We start from the raw sequence: 16,169 nt of genomic DNA, 5'->3' as shown, positions 1-16,169 counted from the left end.
AACAACAGTGACCATAATGGGTTATGGATAGAAAACGTTCTGGAATTTCGGACCTCAGCTTTCCAGGAGAAAGTGACACACCTGCATTAATGAACGCAGCCCACTTTCAAACAAATGCTCACACTTCAGGAAAGCCACGTCCACGTACAAGATAATACTGATTCTGTCCACGGATGTCTCCTGATCTGTGGCATAATTCTAGAGTTGCTAATCAATTTTAGCTCCTCCTTGGGTAAAGAGGTTTAAAATGCCAACAGGTGGAGACCGAGCAGTCCCCATTTTCCTTAAACACCGGGGACGTGCGGATTGACCAACTGCTCCACTGTGACTGAAACTGATTGTTATCGACAGGGTAATATTCAGTCATAGATCCGTTATCTCACGGAAAAGGACCTCAGTGCCTGGTGAGGATCTACACCAATGCACCGTCCGTGTTCCATTCCTGAACCTTGGACATGAATCGTCACCATTTAATTATCCATTTCCCTCTTAAATTCCGCAGCTGATCCGCCCTTAGGAAATCTGCAAACAGAGCTTCCCCTGTTCCAACAGCAAACTGCTGGCAAACTAACCATTCACCCTACACACATCAAAGTTGCTGGTGAACGCAGCAGGCCAGGCAGCATCTGTAGGAAGAGGTGCAGTCGACTGCACCTCTTCCTACAGATGCTGCCTGGCCTGCTGTGTTCACCAGCAACTTTGATGTGTGTTGCTTGAATTTCCAGCATCTGCAGAATTCCTGTTGTAACCATTCACCCTGACTTGTAATGGCTGCCTCTTTCATCTTGAGTCTCTAGACTTTAATCCTGTACTCAGTGATGTGGGAGAGCAAATTCAAACTCACATATGAACTCCGATGTTTATGTGTTTCAGTATGAACTCCACTCAAAATGCCTTCCAGGAAACAGCGTGCTTCCAAAAGCACAATCTGTCCCTGAACCCAGTATCCGCTCTGGTATATTTCTTCTGCACCATTTCTGAATCCCTAGCTTGCCTCCTGTCATATGCTGAGGAGGCAGGAAAAAATAACTTTCAACACGGCCAATAGTTCTGTTCCTGCTATGCACGCATTCCAGACTTCAATAATTGTTGTTTCGGAAACAAATCCCAGGACCCGTTGTGCCGTGTGAAACACTTCCTCGTCCTGCATCTCCGCATCTAAAAAGGGTCTGTTCATGTTCCCCCACAAATAATGCCTGACTCGCCAATTTCCTCCAGCTCCAGTTTGTGTCCCCTTCTTCGTTCACCGGCTGCATCGCAAATTCGCGTTAAAGCTTCCAATAACCCACTTCTGCCAAAAAGAAAAATCTTCCGCACTAAATGAAAGTAGAGGTGACATTCGGGAAAAAAAAATAAAAACATGCATTTACCCGTCAGTGTTCCTGGTGATCAACCATCCACTGACTACGCCGATCATGATCACGCCAAGGAAAAATACCACAATGCCCAGGATTGCGCCAGAGCTGAGGATACATTTGCCATCTGTTTTTTCTGTTAACACACAAAGAAAATGAATATCTTACATTCCGAGAACACGTCTTTATCAGTGACAAATTCATTTTCACAGCAATTTGACTGGGTCAGTTTAGAGTTGTATATTGTCTCACAAGGATTACCCCCGGAATGAAAGCGTTAACATACGTTGAACGTTTAATTGGTCTGGGTGTGCAGTCGTTTGAATTTACAAGGATTGTCGGGGGGGGGGGCGTGGAGGGAACCGCATTGAAACTTTCAACGAATGTTGGGAGGTCTAGACAGAGTAGATGTGGAAAGTGTGTTTCATGCAGTGGGAGTGTCTCGGATATGGAGGCACAACCTGAGGATAGAGGGGTGTCAATTTAAAATAGTGATGCGCGGATATTTCTGCATAAGACCATAAAACAAAGGAGCAGAAGTCCGCCATTCGGCCTATCGAGTCTGCTCCGCCATTTTATCATGAGCTAATCCATTCTCCCATTTAGTCCCACTCCCCCGCCTTCTCACCCTAACCTTTGATTCCTTGGCTACTCAGATACCTATCAATCTCTGCCTTAAATATGACTTAGCCTCCACTGCCACCGTGACAACAAATTCCATAGATTCACCACCCTCTGGCTGAAAGAAACTTCTTCTCATCCCCGTTCTGAATGGGCGCCCTTCAATCCTTAAGTCGTGGCCTCTCGTACCAAACCCCGCCATCATGGGAAACAGGTTTGCCACATCCACTCTGTCTATGCCGTTCAACATTCGAAATGTTTCTATGAGATCTCTCCTCATTCTTCTAAACTTCAAGGAATACAGTCCGAGTGCGGATAAACTTTCCTCATATGTTAACTCTCTTATTCCTGAAATCATTCCAGTGAATCTTCTCTGCACCCTCTCCAACGTCAGCACATCCTTTCTTAAATAAGGAGCCCAAAACTGCCCACAATACTCCAAGTGAGGTCTTACCAGCGCCTCATAGAGCCTCAAAATCTCATCCCTGCTGCTATACTCTATTCCGCAGGAAATGAATGCCAACATTGCATTCGCCTTCTTGACCACCGACTCAACCTGGAGGTTAATCTTACGGGTTTCCTGGCACGAGGACTCCCAAATCCCGTTGCACCTCAGAATTCTGAATTCTCTCCCCATTTAAATAATAGTCTGCCCGTTTATTTCTTCTGCCAAAGTGCATAATGATACACTTTCCAACATTGTATTTCATTTGTCACTGCTTTGCCCATTCTTCCAAGCTATCCAAGTCTCTCTGCAGACTCTCCGTTTCCTCAGCACTACCGGCCCCTCCACCTATCTTTGTAGCATCAGCAAACTTAGCCACAAAGCCATTTATTCATTAATCCAAATCGTTGATGTGCAACGTAAGAAGAAGCGGCCCCAAGACGGACCCCTGTGCAACACCACTGTTAACCGGCAGCCAACCAAAATAGGATCCCTTCATTCCAAATCTCTGTTTCCTGCCAATCGGCCAACGCCCTATCCATGTATGTAAATTTCCCGTAATTCCATGGGCTGTTGTCTTGTTAAGCAGCCTCATGTGTGGCACCTTGTCAAAGACAGTCTGAAAATCTAAATATACAACATCCACCTCATCTGCCTGGTCTAGTCTACTGGTAATTTCCTCAAAAAATTATAATAGGTTTGTCAGGAAGGATTTTCCTTTCAGGAATCCATGCTGAGTTCTGCCTATCTTGTCATATGCCTCCAGGTGCTCATCCTTGACAGCAGACTCCAACAACTTCCCAACCACCGATGTCAAGCTAACAGGTCTATAATTTCCCCTTTGCTTTCTTGACCCCTTCTTAAATAGCGGAGTGACATTTCCAATCTTTCACTCCTCCGGAACCATGCCAGAATCTATCGACTTTTGAGCGATCATTGCTAATGCCTTTGCAATCTCCACAGCTACATCCTTCAGAACACGAAGGTGCATTGCATCTGGTCCGGGAGATTTATCTACCTTTAGACCATTCAGCTTCCTGAGCACTTTCTCTGCTGTAATTGTGACTGCGCACATTTCACTTCCCTGCCACCCTTGAGTGTCCGGTATACTGCTGATGTCTTCCTCAATGAAGACTGATGCAAAATACTCGTTCAGTTCCTCCGCCATCTCCGTATCTCGCATTACAATTTCTCCAATATAATTTTCTATCGGTCCTATATCTACACTCAACTCTCTTTTTCTCTTTATATACTTGATAAAGCTTTTAGTATCCTCTTTCATATTATTTGCTAGCTTCCTTTCATAGTTTCAGATTCCTCGCTTCTGCTGAAAATACCGTGAACATCCCAATAATCTGTATTGTTGACTTCACAAACTTCTATATGGTCAGGCCAAGGCCTTCCACGCTCCGAGGATAACTTGAACAATCTCCCATTCCAGTAGCATCCTTGTGAATTTTTTCAGCGCCTTTAAGGCTGTATGAAATTCTTCTCAGAATTCTTTCTGCCTATTCGAGGAATGATAATGCAATTCCTAACCATAAGCTTCAAGGTGAATTTTATGTCCCATCAAAACATCTAACCCTACAGTAAAATTCGTCATTCGCGTCATATCACCTCAGCGGGAATCTTGATGGCCTAAGCCCGCAAGCGTCGACTCGACCCTGGCTCCTGGAATGCAGTCCCAAAACTTACTAAAGCTAATTGCACCTCTTTCAGATGTTTGGGGGGACCGGAGCTCCCATTGTCATTCGGACTGACAAAGGGCTGAGGCCCGGAACGTCGACCGTACCTCTTCCTACAGATGCTGCCTGGCCTGCTGCGTTCCACTAGCATTTTGTGTGTGTCACTCAAAGATGGTTGCTTAGCTCACTGATATACGCTCTCTTCACACACGACGTGACTAGTGACAGATCATATTCCAAACGTCAAATTGCCGATGATACAACTATTGTTGACAGAATTTTCGATGCAACGATAAGGCATACGGGAGAGTGACAGATCAGCTTGGTGACAGGTGCCGCAACAATTACCTTGTACTCAACTTCACTGAGTCTGAGGACGTGATTTGAACATCAAGAAGGGTTAGTCGAGTGCAAACACACACCAGTCCTCATCGAGGGAACGGAAGTGGAAAGGGCGAGCGGTCTCAAGATGCTGGATGTCAACCTCTCTGAGGTTCGACCCTGGGCCGAACATATTGATGCATTTGCAATGAAGGCACCGCGGCGGCCATTTTTCATCAGTAGTTTGAGGAGATCTGATATGTTACAGAAGATACTCGCAAATTTCTACAGATGTACCGTGGGGAGCATTCCAACTGTTTGCCGGACGTGCTGGTCCTGGACCCAGCACACAAGTGCAATAGCGAAGACTGCATAGCAGCTCCTCGACTTCCTTTGGAGATTGTGAAGATTCGTCATGGCGTCTACCTTCGATAGATGTGTAATGCTGAATGTATTGACCTACTGCTTCGCGGCCTGGTATGAGAAAAATCAATGCTTTTGAATGGAAAATTCTATAAAAAGTAGTGGTCACGGCCCAGTTCATCACCGGTAAAGCCCTCCCAAGCACTGAGTGCATCTACATGAACGGCTGTCGGATGAAAACATAATTTGCCCTCAAATATCCTCACCACCCAGGACATGCTATTTTCGCGATGCTGACATCAGGTAGAAGGTACAAGAACCTCAGGACTCACACCACCACGTTCAAGAACAGTTACAACCCTTCAACCATCAGGCTCTAGAACAAAGCGGATAATTACACCCACTGGCCATCCAGTGACATGTTCCCACAACCAATGATCTCAGTTTAAGGACCCTTACCCCGTGATTTCATGTCCTGAGTATTTATGACTATTTATTTATATTTGTATTTGCACTGTATGTTGTCTTGTCCACTCCCGTGGACTGTTCATTGATCCTGTTGTAGTTCCTAATCTACAGCTTTACTGGGCCGGGTGAGAGTTGAACAGTCCGCAAATTGGGACCGGCAGGGTGCGGTAGAGGCGAGGTTCACCACCCACAGCCACTGATCATCGCCGAACGTTGTCCGAGAGGATCTTCAAACTAAATCTAATGCAGATCTGTGTTGTTCACTCGGTACAATTTTTTTTTTCATTCAGAAACAATGGGTCATCCAACAACGAAAAGTACAGGTCATATTGTATTCTGTCGCCACAGGAATAAAATTGAATGTTATAGTCCGAGATTGCATGACTCTGTAAAGCTTTGTCTCACTTACCAATAACACGCAGAAAGATGGTCGCTGAGGTTCGGGAGCCATTAGTTGGAACGATAGTCACACGGTATTCCCCATTGTCCGACATGTTCAACGACTTCAGCAGAAGCGACCCATTGGAGATGAATACATAAGCCCGCGATGTGTAGGCCTTGTCAACGGTCACGGTCTGGTTGATCCACTGGGCGATTGTTTCCCCCTTAAAAATCCAGTCTCCACTGCTGACATTGCCCGACGGCCGCACTGAAAAGAGCGCATCTCCCCCGACGGTGACCTTTATCTGGCTGTGCTCAACGAAAATGGTGAACTGCTGAGACTGACCTGAGGAAGAGAAAATGGTATGAGGGAAAAGCGACAGATGCGGAGAGACTGGAGAGCTGTACTGGGCTCAATCAGCACAGACAGCTGAGATCTGTACTTAGCTCAGTAGGATCGTCCCCTGTAACCTGCCCTTCTTTCCTCCAACCACCCGCCACTGTTGATGATACGACCACGGACGATTGGAGAGAGCGACCCTCACCCGCCGTTATGCAGAGACAAAGAACGAGCGCTGCGAAGGGCAGTCCCGACATCCCGACAGAGAGCAGCGCCGATCTCTGTTACACTCGGAGACTGAGCCGCACTTCCGGGTTTGCGGGGCAGATAATTGGATTCTGACGTCACAAGCGGCAGCGCTGATTGGATCAGAGAATCTGTACTCTGCTCAAAATCCAGATCAAATCTTGTGTGCTGTTCTACAAATATCTGCTGCTGTGTTGAATCCGATTATGATCTCAAAGAGAGTTTCTCTCACCCACCGTCATGAACAGAAAGAGAGAGAGTAAAGTGAACGTCATCCAAGCGATCCGGAGAGAGCAGGGCCTGTCTCTGTTACAATGAGAGAGTGAGACGCATTTCCTGGTCACCGTGACTGATTTCGAGAGTCCTGATCTGAAAAGCCGGAGCTGATTGGATCGTACAGCGAGAAGGCGGAGATTGAACGAACATAAAACGCTGCAGAAACAGGAGGCTATTCAGCCCTCGAAATTCTTCATTCTCTATATGGGTTAGTGCTCGGTCCTGACATTCGGGCTGTGTTCAGACCCTGCATGAGAATCGCCTCGATAGGACATACCAGACTTTCGCCTGGTGAATCTGTCTTGCACTGCCTGAAATGCTTGTGAACAGCATTTCAAATCAGAATCAGAATCAGGCATCGTGTCATTGGCATATGTCGTGAGATTTGTTACTTTGCAGGTGCAATGCATTGCATTTATTAACAATAAAAAAACATATAAATTATCATAACTCTCATTCGTAAGGCCAGAGATGTTGTGGGGATGGAACTGGACTCTCTGACGGTGGTGTCTGAAAAGAGGATGCTGTCCAAGTTGCATGCCATCTTGGACAATGTCTCCCATCCACTACATAATGTACAGGTTGGGCACAGGAGTACATTCAGCCAGAGATTCATTCCACCGAGATGCAACACAGAGCGTCATAGGAAGTCATTCCTCTCTGTGGCCATCAAACTTTACAACTCCTCCCTTGGAGGGTCAGACACCCTGAGCCAATAGGCTGGTCCTGGACTTACTTCCTGGCATTATTTACATATTACTATTTAATTATTCATGGTTTTATTACTATTTAAATATTTATGGTGCAACTGTAACGAAAACCAATTTCCGCCAGGAACAATAAAGTATGACAATGACTATGAAATAAATAAACTGAGAGAAAAAATAAATCATGGATAAACGCATCGAACCTAGCCAGAATAATGACAGAATACCTATGTCCTCAGGACAAAAAGGCAAAGCCAATCTGAAAACAACACTTTGTCACAAAACTGACACAGGAAAATATATATGAACCATGAGCAATGATCACAACAGCGACGGCGCAGGGACCTACCTGCAAATTAACTGTAATTGTGCAGGTACGTCATTACATCAAATTACATTCAGTATTACTTATTACAGGAACAACACGCCATCCCGATTTCTGTTGGAAATGGAACAGACAACACCGGGGATCAGCCGCAGACGTGCCAAATATTGTCACCAGTCAGAAACTCTTCCTGCCCAGTCAATCCCCAATGCTGACTCTAGATGGCGCAATGGGATCGATCATGTGCACACAGGACAAGGCTGCGCCATCGAGCCAGTCAGCAACTTTGGCAGCGGAAATTATATCTGTCAGTTTGAGAGCAAAGTAACCGTCACACACAGCAGCCTTTCACTGAAGTTTCTGTCTCTTCTCCGCTTCAATCGACCGCTTACACGTCGAAGTAGGTTTATTTTGCAATTTCCGCGATGTGCGCTTCTGTCCACTATGGAGAAGGGAAACAGATATAACGGAGGGTTTGAAGTGATTTATTTAAAAGTCAATTTACCAGAAATTTGAAATATACATTTTAGCAATGTAGCGAACAATGTTCGAAGTTTGCCGGAGCAGAGAGAACAGGGTAGAAAACTGAGGTTAAAGTAATGGCGAGCCGTGTCTGTTCATCACCCTCAGTAACCGGGGACATGATTGTAAGCAGCTTCCTCAAATCCGTTCTGCATAACAACAGCTTTAGTTGACTCCAGAAGTTTTGAGAAGTAGATATGTTTCTCAGAATTCAGAGTCCTGAGCAGCGCCGATCTGACTTCACGAAGTTAAGTTTACCATCCGCAGCCGCTTTACACACTGAAATGATCTATCATTTAGCCGGTTGCAATGTTTTGAGCAAAATGACTTTCAGGAGTAATAACAGAAAACGCTGGAAGCACTCAGCATGTCGGATCGCCCCAGTGAAAGGAGGGCAAGAGGTCAACATCCCTGTACAGGGCGTGAATGTGAACGTGAATTGACCTTCACCAGAGGGGGAGTGAAACGCGGCCGATGGGATTTATCAACCAATTCAACAATCAGTTGGCTGAGTTGTGCCTGGGATGTGCTTTCCTTGGAGAGAGTACAGAGGAGATTTCCGGGGATGATTATGGGAATGAAATCGTTAGCACTGTCATAAGGGCGGTGGGTGGCAACGGACCCAAGTGCAAGGCACAGACACTGAAGCACTAGGGACAGGACTAGGATACAGGGCGATGGCAAGAACATGGACAGGAAAACGAGGAACCTGGAACAGGACTGAACAGGAGAGCTAGGAGCCCGGGCTTGGACTCCGAGCCAGAGACTGGACAAGGACAGAGTACCTGGGCCTTGATCTGGCTCAGACCCCAGAACTAGGCAAGGACAAGAACTGGCAAGCAGGGAGGACGAGGCTGGAGTCTCAAGGCTTGAGGCTAGAGATTAGAGGCCAGGCTTGGCAGGAGGCAGGAGGCTGGAGTCTTCCGGCTTGAGGCTAGAGGTTAGAGACGTGGCTTGGCTTGGCAAGAAGCTACAAGATAGAAATTTGGCTTGGCTTGGCAAGAGGCTAGAGGCTAGTGGCTGGAGTCATCAGGCTTGAGACTAGGCAGGAGACAAGGCGAGGCTTGGCAGGAGGCTGGAGGCAGGAGCCTTGAAGCGAGGCTGGAGACTGGAGGCAGGAGACTTGAGGCGAGGCGAGGCTGGAGGCTGGGGGCAGGAGACTTGAGGCGAGACTGGCGGCTGGAGGCCGAAGACTTGAGGCGAGGCGAGGCGGGAGGCTGGAGGCAGGAGACTTGAGGCGAGGCGAGGCTGGAGGCTGGGGGCAGGAGACTTGAGGCGAGACTGGCGGCTGGAGGCCGAAGACTTGAGGCGAGGCGAGGCGGGAGGCTGGAGGCAGGAGAGTTGGGGCGAGGCGAGGCTGGAGGCTGGAGGCAGGAGACTTGGGGCGAGGCGATGCTGGAGGCTGGGGACAGGAGAATTATGGCGAGGCGATGCTGGAGGCTGAAGACAGGAGAATTATGGCGAGTCCAGCCTTGAGGCTGGAGGCAGGAGACTTGAAGCGAGTCGAGCCTGGAGGCTGGAGGCTTGATACTTGAGGCGAGGCGAGGCTGGAGGCTGGAGGATGGGGCAGGAGAGTTGAGGCGAGGGGAGGCAGATGACCTGAGGCGAGGCGAGGCTGAAAGCAGGAGACTTGAGGCGAGGCGAGGCTGGGCTCCTCCTGGGCAGGGTGCGGATCACGTGGGCAGGGCGCGGATCACCACCCGACGGAGACAAGGGACAGGAAGTGACTGAACCAATCCCAGGTAACGGCAAGACGGCCTGAATTACCTGGGCGGAGACAAGGGATAGGATGGGAACTAGGTACAGGGTGGCTCCAGGACAAGACAGGAAAACAAGGCAAGGCTTCAGGCAAAGCGAGGCAAGATGAGAACTTCAGGCTAGGCGAGAGTTGCAGCAAGACAAGGCGGGGCTCCAGGCGAGGAAACAGAAGGCAGAGGAAGGGATACAAGGAGTAAGGACAAGAACAATCCAGCAGCTCGCCCTGGTCTCTGGAGGTATTTATGCAGCCAGCCCCAACTAGCATCAGCTGCCTTAATTAGTGTTTAACAGGAACAAAAACAGTGTAGACAGGAAAACCTGGAGCAAGGGTCGATGGACCGGACCATGAACCGGAATACGGACTTCACGGACGGAACATGACAAACACATGAGGAGCTTTCTGCAGCTTTGGGCCTGTACACACTGTAATTTAGAAGTACGCGGGGACATTTCATTGAAACATACCGAGTGTTGAAAGGTCGAGATATTGCGTATTTTGAGAGGATGTTTACTCTGGTGGGATTTTGCAGAACAAAAGGGCACAGTGTCGAAATTGAGGGGCCGCCCTTTAGAACAAAAGAAAGGGGAATATGTTTTTTTAGCCTGAGAGTAGTAAATCTGTGGAATGCTCTGCCACAGTCTGCGGTGCAGGCCAAGGCCTGCTTATATTTAAAGCGGAAGTTTTCCTTTCCTGGCCGGCGAGGGCATCAAAGTATATGGTGGGAAGGCAGCTGTATGGGGTGGAGTGGAATCCTTGATCGGCCATGATGGACTGGCGGAGCAGACCCCATGGGTGGGATGGTCCAATTCTGACGTCACGGCTTCTGGTCTTCTGGTCTTCTGGAGCCAGAGCTGGAACATAGAGAGTCCTTCATCTCCCTCCCGTCCATGCGTATTGATTAGTTATTATTATCCTGTCTTTCGTTTATTATTTCCACAGTTTATTCTCTTTTGCACACTGGTTGAACACCGAGTTGGAGCGGAGTTTCACTGGTTCTGTTGCGGCTATTATTCCGTAGATTTACTGAGAATGCCGCAGGAAAATGGACCCCAGTGTTGTATCTGGTGACATAAATGTGCTTTGATAGGACCAAACGGAGCAAAGAAAAACAGCCACCGTGAGATGTTGTTGAAATCTCCCCAGAATCATGGAGTGAGGCAGAAATCAGGGCCTGAGAGTGAAGATGTCGCAGACTCCCCCTGGGTCGACTGAAAAAGGCGCCCATGTGAGTTCGCATCCGAGACATGAGTGGATCACTACAGACAAATGAGAGAAGCGCCCTTTTAGCGGGCGCCTCCAGAAACACGGTTGGTCACCCCCTCGTTAACAAACCAATGGACTCAGCAGTGAGAAAGCCGCCTTTAGCCGGCTCAGTACGTCCTGCGTCGATGTGACTTGGGACCCACCAGACCGGGAGAGCCCGAATGTTTCAACCATCTGCCCGCCAATTTCTGCGAATACTGTGTAAATGCTGTCCACTTGTAACTCCCCGTCAACAGGGAATAACAGTTAGGACACTGCATACAATAAAAATCTAAAATTTATGAATGCCGACTTAAGGAAACAGTTATTCAAGAAGAAACAAAGGAAACGAATACAATAGAAGTGGCCATTATAACTAAACCAGTCAAATGGGCACAAAGTTTTAGCTCAGATCATCCAAGAGGTGGCGCTGTCCCTGTACTCACGGCGCTGGCTGATACTTCCGCTTCAAATTGTCGCCGTAACCTACGGAAATGGCCGACGCGCATTGTGAGCATTTATACCTGTGCGTTGGTGAGTCTGCGTCGTTCGGTAATTCGGGCACGCCACGCATGCGCACACACCTGCCCGTGCAAGCCTTAATGTTCATGGTAGTCTTTCTAGGGTAAACAAGTTTACAGCGAACGTCTTTTTCCGTAAAAGGGAAAAGTGTCCTCCATAATTTCGGAGGCCTGTTCAGCTTTACGGAAAGCATTGCAGCCAGAGTTCCTTCCCTGCTCTTCAGTCGCCCAATGGGAAGCGACGGCAGCGTAGGAGGAAATGCGATGCTACCAAGCGGACCAATCACAGTCTTTGCGGTCTGCGTTGCCGCGATGTGCAGTTACATTTTGGGAAAGGTGCGCGTCAGGCTCCCGAGAAAGTCCGCGTCGTCGTACCTAGTGGGTCGATTTGACGCGGAGAATAAATTAACATTCCGGTTGGATGGAGACCTACCGCTGGTTCTCTCGGCCTTACTCTCTCTTCATCACCCGCCGAAGAAGCCATCGTCCCGTTCATTTAGTGTCAGTCAGCAAAGCTCCCCGCCCAGCTTTCTCAACAACTGTCCACCATCCTGATTGACTGAGCGGACATTCCTGTGACAGTGACCCGCAGGAATGAAGAGCCAAAGAACAGGCGCTGAGAAGGACAACCCCGCCATCCCGAGAGAGCAGCGCCTGTGTCTGTTACACTCAGAGACTGAGCCGCACTTCCTGGTCTCCGCGCCGGATTACTGCAGCCCGTCATCTGACAAGGCGGGGCTGAATGGGTCGTCGAGCGAGAACGAGTCGAGGGGAATGAACGAACCTAAAACGCGGAAGAAGGAGAAGGCCGTTCCGTCCTCGCTCCTCTTATTTCATCCTCTACCAGCTCCCATGACATTTTTCTGAATACTACTTACCTGCCAGATAGATAGACTGGTGAGTGATGCCGCACAGCAAGACAGCGAGACGAAGGAATGTACTGTGGACTTCACGAAGGAGAATTCAAGCGAACAGACACCCGTCCTCCCGGAAGTGGAGAGCAGCTTTAAGTTTCTTGGCGGGAGCTTCTGAGAGGATCTCTGTTTGGCCTCAGATATTTATAATTTCACAAAGAAAGGCACATCAGCGGTTGTATGTTATGAGGAGTTTGAAGAGATTTGACATGTCACAAAAGACGAGAACATGTCTACAGACGCAGGGTGGGGAGTATTCTGACTGCTTTCACACGCGGCTGGTAGACGGCATCGTCAGAGATTGCAAAGGGTCGTGGACTCGATCACATCCGTCAGCGGCTCTGGTCTCCACATCACGGAGTCACAGAGTCAAAGCACAGCGCAGTACAAAAACAAGCGCTGCTATCCATCTCGTCCGTGACAAACCATTTATCGGAATAGTCCCATCGACCTACAGCTGGAACATAGATAGCCCTACATTGCCTTGCATAGAGTCTGTCTGTCTACTGCTAGTCAGTCCCTCCGCAACCATCACCCCGATCCCTCTGAGTCAGGGCGGAGAGGTCCCGGAATATCTTCAACATTTATTGGGGAGAGGATGTTACATAAAGTAAAGTTTACCACTCTCCCAGTTCCTCATTCTGCACAACATTTAGTCATAAGGCGTTGATTGCCTTTCAATTCTCCACCTTCTACCAGGCTCTGGGTCAACACCAACCGTCTGGCTGAGAGGTAAAGGTGATACCGGTGGAGAATTTTGACAGTCTTACTTCCGTCTTCTGTCATCACCCGGAAAACTGAAATCTCCTCTGCAGTCCATCATAAATGCCGTTATAAGCTCCATTTTTATAAGATCTTGTGTGCACCGGAGACCTTCATATTGCACAGTTTCAGTGGAGGCGTGGTCAATAAAATCCGGATCCTCACCATTTCTGGTCGAACTGTACACTTACAGACAAACGAGTGAAATTCTCTTTTACCAGGCTGCTCCGGAAACTCGGCTCGTTAACAGGCCAACTGAGTCAGAGGGGAAAAAAAAATAAAACAGCTTTCGCCAACTCCGTTCGTCTACGGTCGACAAGAGTTGAGCCCCGCCAGACCCGGAGATCCGGGATGTTTACATGGAACATAGAACATAGAATAGTACAGCACGGTACAGGCCCTTCGGCCCACAATGTTCTGCCGACGCTCAGACCCTGTCTCCCAAATGAGCCCCCACCTTAGATTCCTACATATACCTGTCTAGTAGTCTCTTAAACTTCACTAGTGTATCTGCCTCCAGCACTGACTCAGGCAGTGCATTCCACGCACCAATCACTCTCTGAGTGAAAAACCTTCCTCTAATATCCCCCTTGAACTTCCCACCCCTTACCTTAAAGCCATGTCCTCTTGTATTGAGCAGTGGTGCCTGGGGAAGAGGCGCTGGCTATCCACTCTATCTATTCCTCTTTTTATCTTGTAGACCTCTATCATGTCTCCTCTCATCCTCCTTCTCTCCAAAGAGTAAAGCCCTAGCTCCCTTAATCTCTGATCATAATGCATACATTCTAAAGCAGGCAGCATCCTGGTAAATCTCCTCTGTACCCTTTCCAATGTTTCCACATCCTTCCTATAGTGAGGTGACCAGAACTGGACACAGTACTCCAAGTGTGGCCTAACCAGAGCTTTATAGAGCTGCATCATTACATCGCGACTCTTAAACTCTATCCCTCGACTTATGAAAGCTAACATCCCATTAGCTTTCTTCACTACCCTATCCACCTGTGAGGCAATTTTCAGGGATCTGTGGACATGTACCCCGAGATCCCTCTGCTCCTCCACACTACCAAGTATTCTGCCATTTACTTTGTACTCTGTCTTGGAGTTTGTCCTTCCAAAGTGTACCACCTCACGCTTCTCCGGGTTGAACTCCATCTGATACTTCTCAGCCCACTTCTGCATCCTATCAATGTCTCTCTGCAATACTTGACAATCCTCTACACTATCTACAACACTACCAACCTTTGTGTCGTCTGCAAATTTGCCAACCCACCCTTCTACCCACGCATCCATGTCGTTAATAAAAATCACGAAAAGTAGAGGTCCCAGAACAGATCGTTGTGGGACACCACTGGTCACAATCCTCCAATCTGAATATACTCCCTCTACCACCACCCTCTGCCTTCTGCAGGCAAGTCAATTCTGAATCAGCCTGGCCAATCTTCCCTGGATCCCATGCCTTCTAACTTTCTGAATAAGCCTACCATGTGGAACCTTGTCAAATGCCTTACTAAAATCCATATAGATCACATCCACTGCACTACCCTCATCTATATGTCTGGTCACCTTCTCAAAGAACTCTATCAGGCTTGTTAGACACGATCTGCCCTTCACAAAGCCATGCTGACTGTCCCTGATCAGACCATGATTCTCTAAATGCCTTGAGATCCTATCTCTAAGAATCTTTTCCAACAGCTTTCCCACCACAGACGTAAGGCTCACTGGTCTGTAATTACCCGGACTATCCCTACTACCTTTTTCGAACAAGAGAACAACATTCGCCTCCCTCCAATCCTGCGGTACCATTCTCGTGGACAACAAGGACATAAAGATCCTAGCCAGAGGCTCAGCAATCTCTTCTCTCGCCTCGTGGAGCAGCCTGGGGAACATTTCGTCAGGCCCCGGGGACTTATCTGTCTTAATGCATTTTAACAACTCCAACACCTCCTCTCCCTTAATATCAACATGCTCCAGAACATCAACCTCACTCATATTGTCCTCACCATCATCAAGTTCCCTCTCATTGGTGAATACCGAAGAGAAGTACTCATTGAGGACCTCGCTCACTTCCACAGCCTCCAGGCACATCTTCCCACCTTTATCTCTAATCGGTCCTACCTTCACTCCTGTCATCCTTTTTTTCTTCACATAATTGAAGAATGCCTTGGGGTTTTCCTTTACCCTACTCGCCAAGGCCTTCTCATGCCCCCTTCTTGCTCTTCTCAGCCCCTTCTTAAGCTCCATTCTTGCTTCCCTATATTCCTCAATAGACCCATCTGATCTTGCTTCCCAAACGCCATGTATGCTGCCTTCTTCCACCTGACTAGATTTTCCACCTCACTTGTCACCCATAGTTCCTTCACCCTACCATTCTTTATCTTCCTCACCGGGACAAATTTATCCCTTACAACCCGAAAGAGATCTGTAAACATCGATCACATGTCCATAGTATATTTCCCTGCAAAAACATCGTCCCAATTCACATCCGCAAGTTCTAGCCTTATAGCCTCATAATTTGCCTTTCCCCAATTAAAAATGTTCCTGTCCTCTTTGATTCTCTCTTTTTCCATGATAATTATAAAGGCCAGGGAGCGGTGGTCACTGTCCCCCAGGTGCTCACCTACTGAGAGATCTGTGACCTGACCCGGTTCATTACCTAGTACTAGATCTAATATGGCATTCCCCCTGGTCGGCCTGTCCACATACTGTGACAAGAATCCATCCTGGACACACTTAACAAACTCTGCCCCATCTAAACCCTTGAACTAATCAGGTGCCAATCAATATTAGGAAAGTTAAAGTCACCCACGATAACAACCCTGTTATTTTTGCACCTTTCCAAAATCTGCCTCCCAGTCTGCTCCTCTGTATCTTTGCTGCTACCAGGGGGCCTATAGAATACCCCCAGTAGAATAACTG

The 16,169-nt window shown here is 48.0% G+C and overlaps 1 protein-coding gene across 1 annotated transcript in view; it reads right to left on the bottom strand.

Moving 5' to 3' along the window:
* Window positions 1–6,292, bottom strand: part of LOC140206691 (cell adhesion molecule CEACAM7-like) — a 59,296-nt gene extending 53,004 nt beyond the window's left edge. The window contains exons 1-2 of the mRNA XM_072274845.1: window positions 6,185–6,292; window positions 5,668–5,985 (exon numbers count right to left, since the gene is read on the bottom strand). Coding sequence (XP_072130946.1) covers window positions 5,668–5,985; window positions 6,185–6,236 — 370 coding nt within the window. The 5' untranslated portion in view covers window positions 6,237–6,292. The remainder of the gene's footprint in view (window positions 1–5,667; window positions 5,986–6,184) is intronic.
* Window positions 6,293–16,169: the final 9,877 nt, after the last annotated feature.

This window comes from Mobula birostris, chromosome 13 (assembly GCF_030028105.1).
Source record: "Mobula birostris isolate sMobBir1 chromosome 13, sMobBir1.hap1, whole genome shotgun sequence".
Taxonomy (NCBI): Eukaryota; Metazoa; Chordata; class Chondrichthyes; order Myliobatiformes; family Myliobatidae; genus Mobula; species Mobula birostris.
Note: the sequence above shows the minus strand (reverse complement) of the source record. Positions and strands in the feature narration are given on the sequence as shown.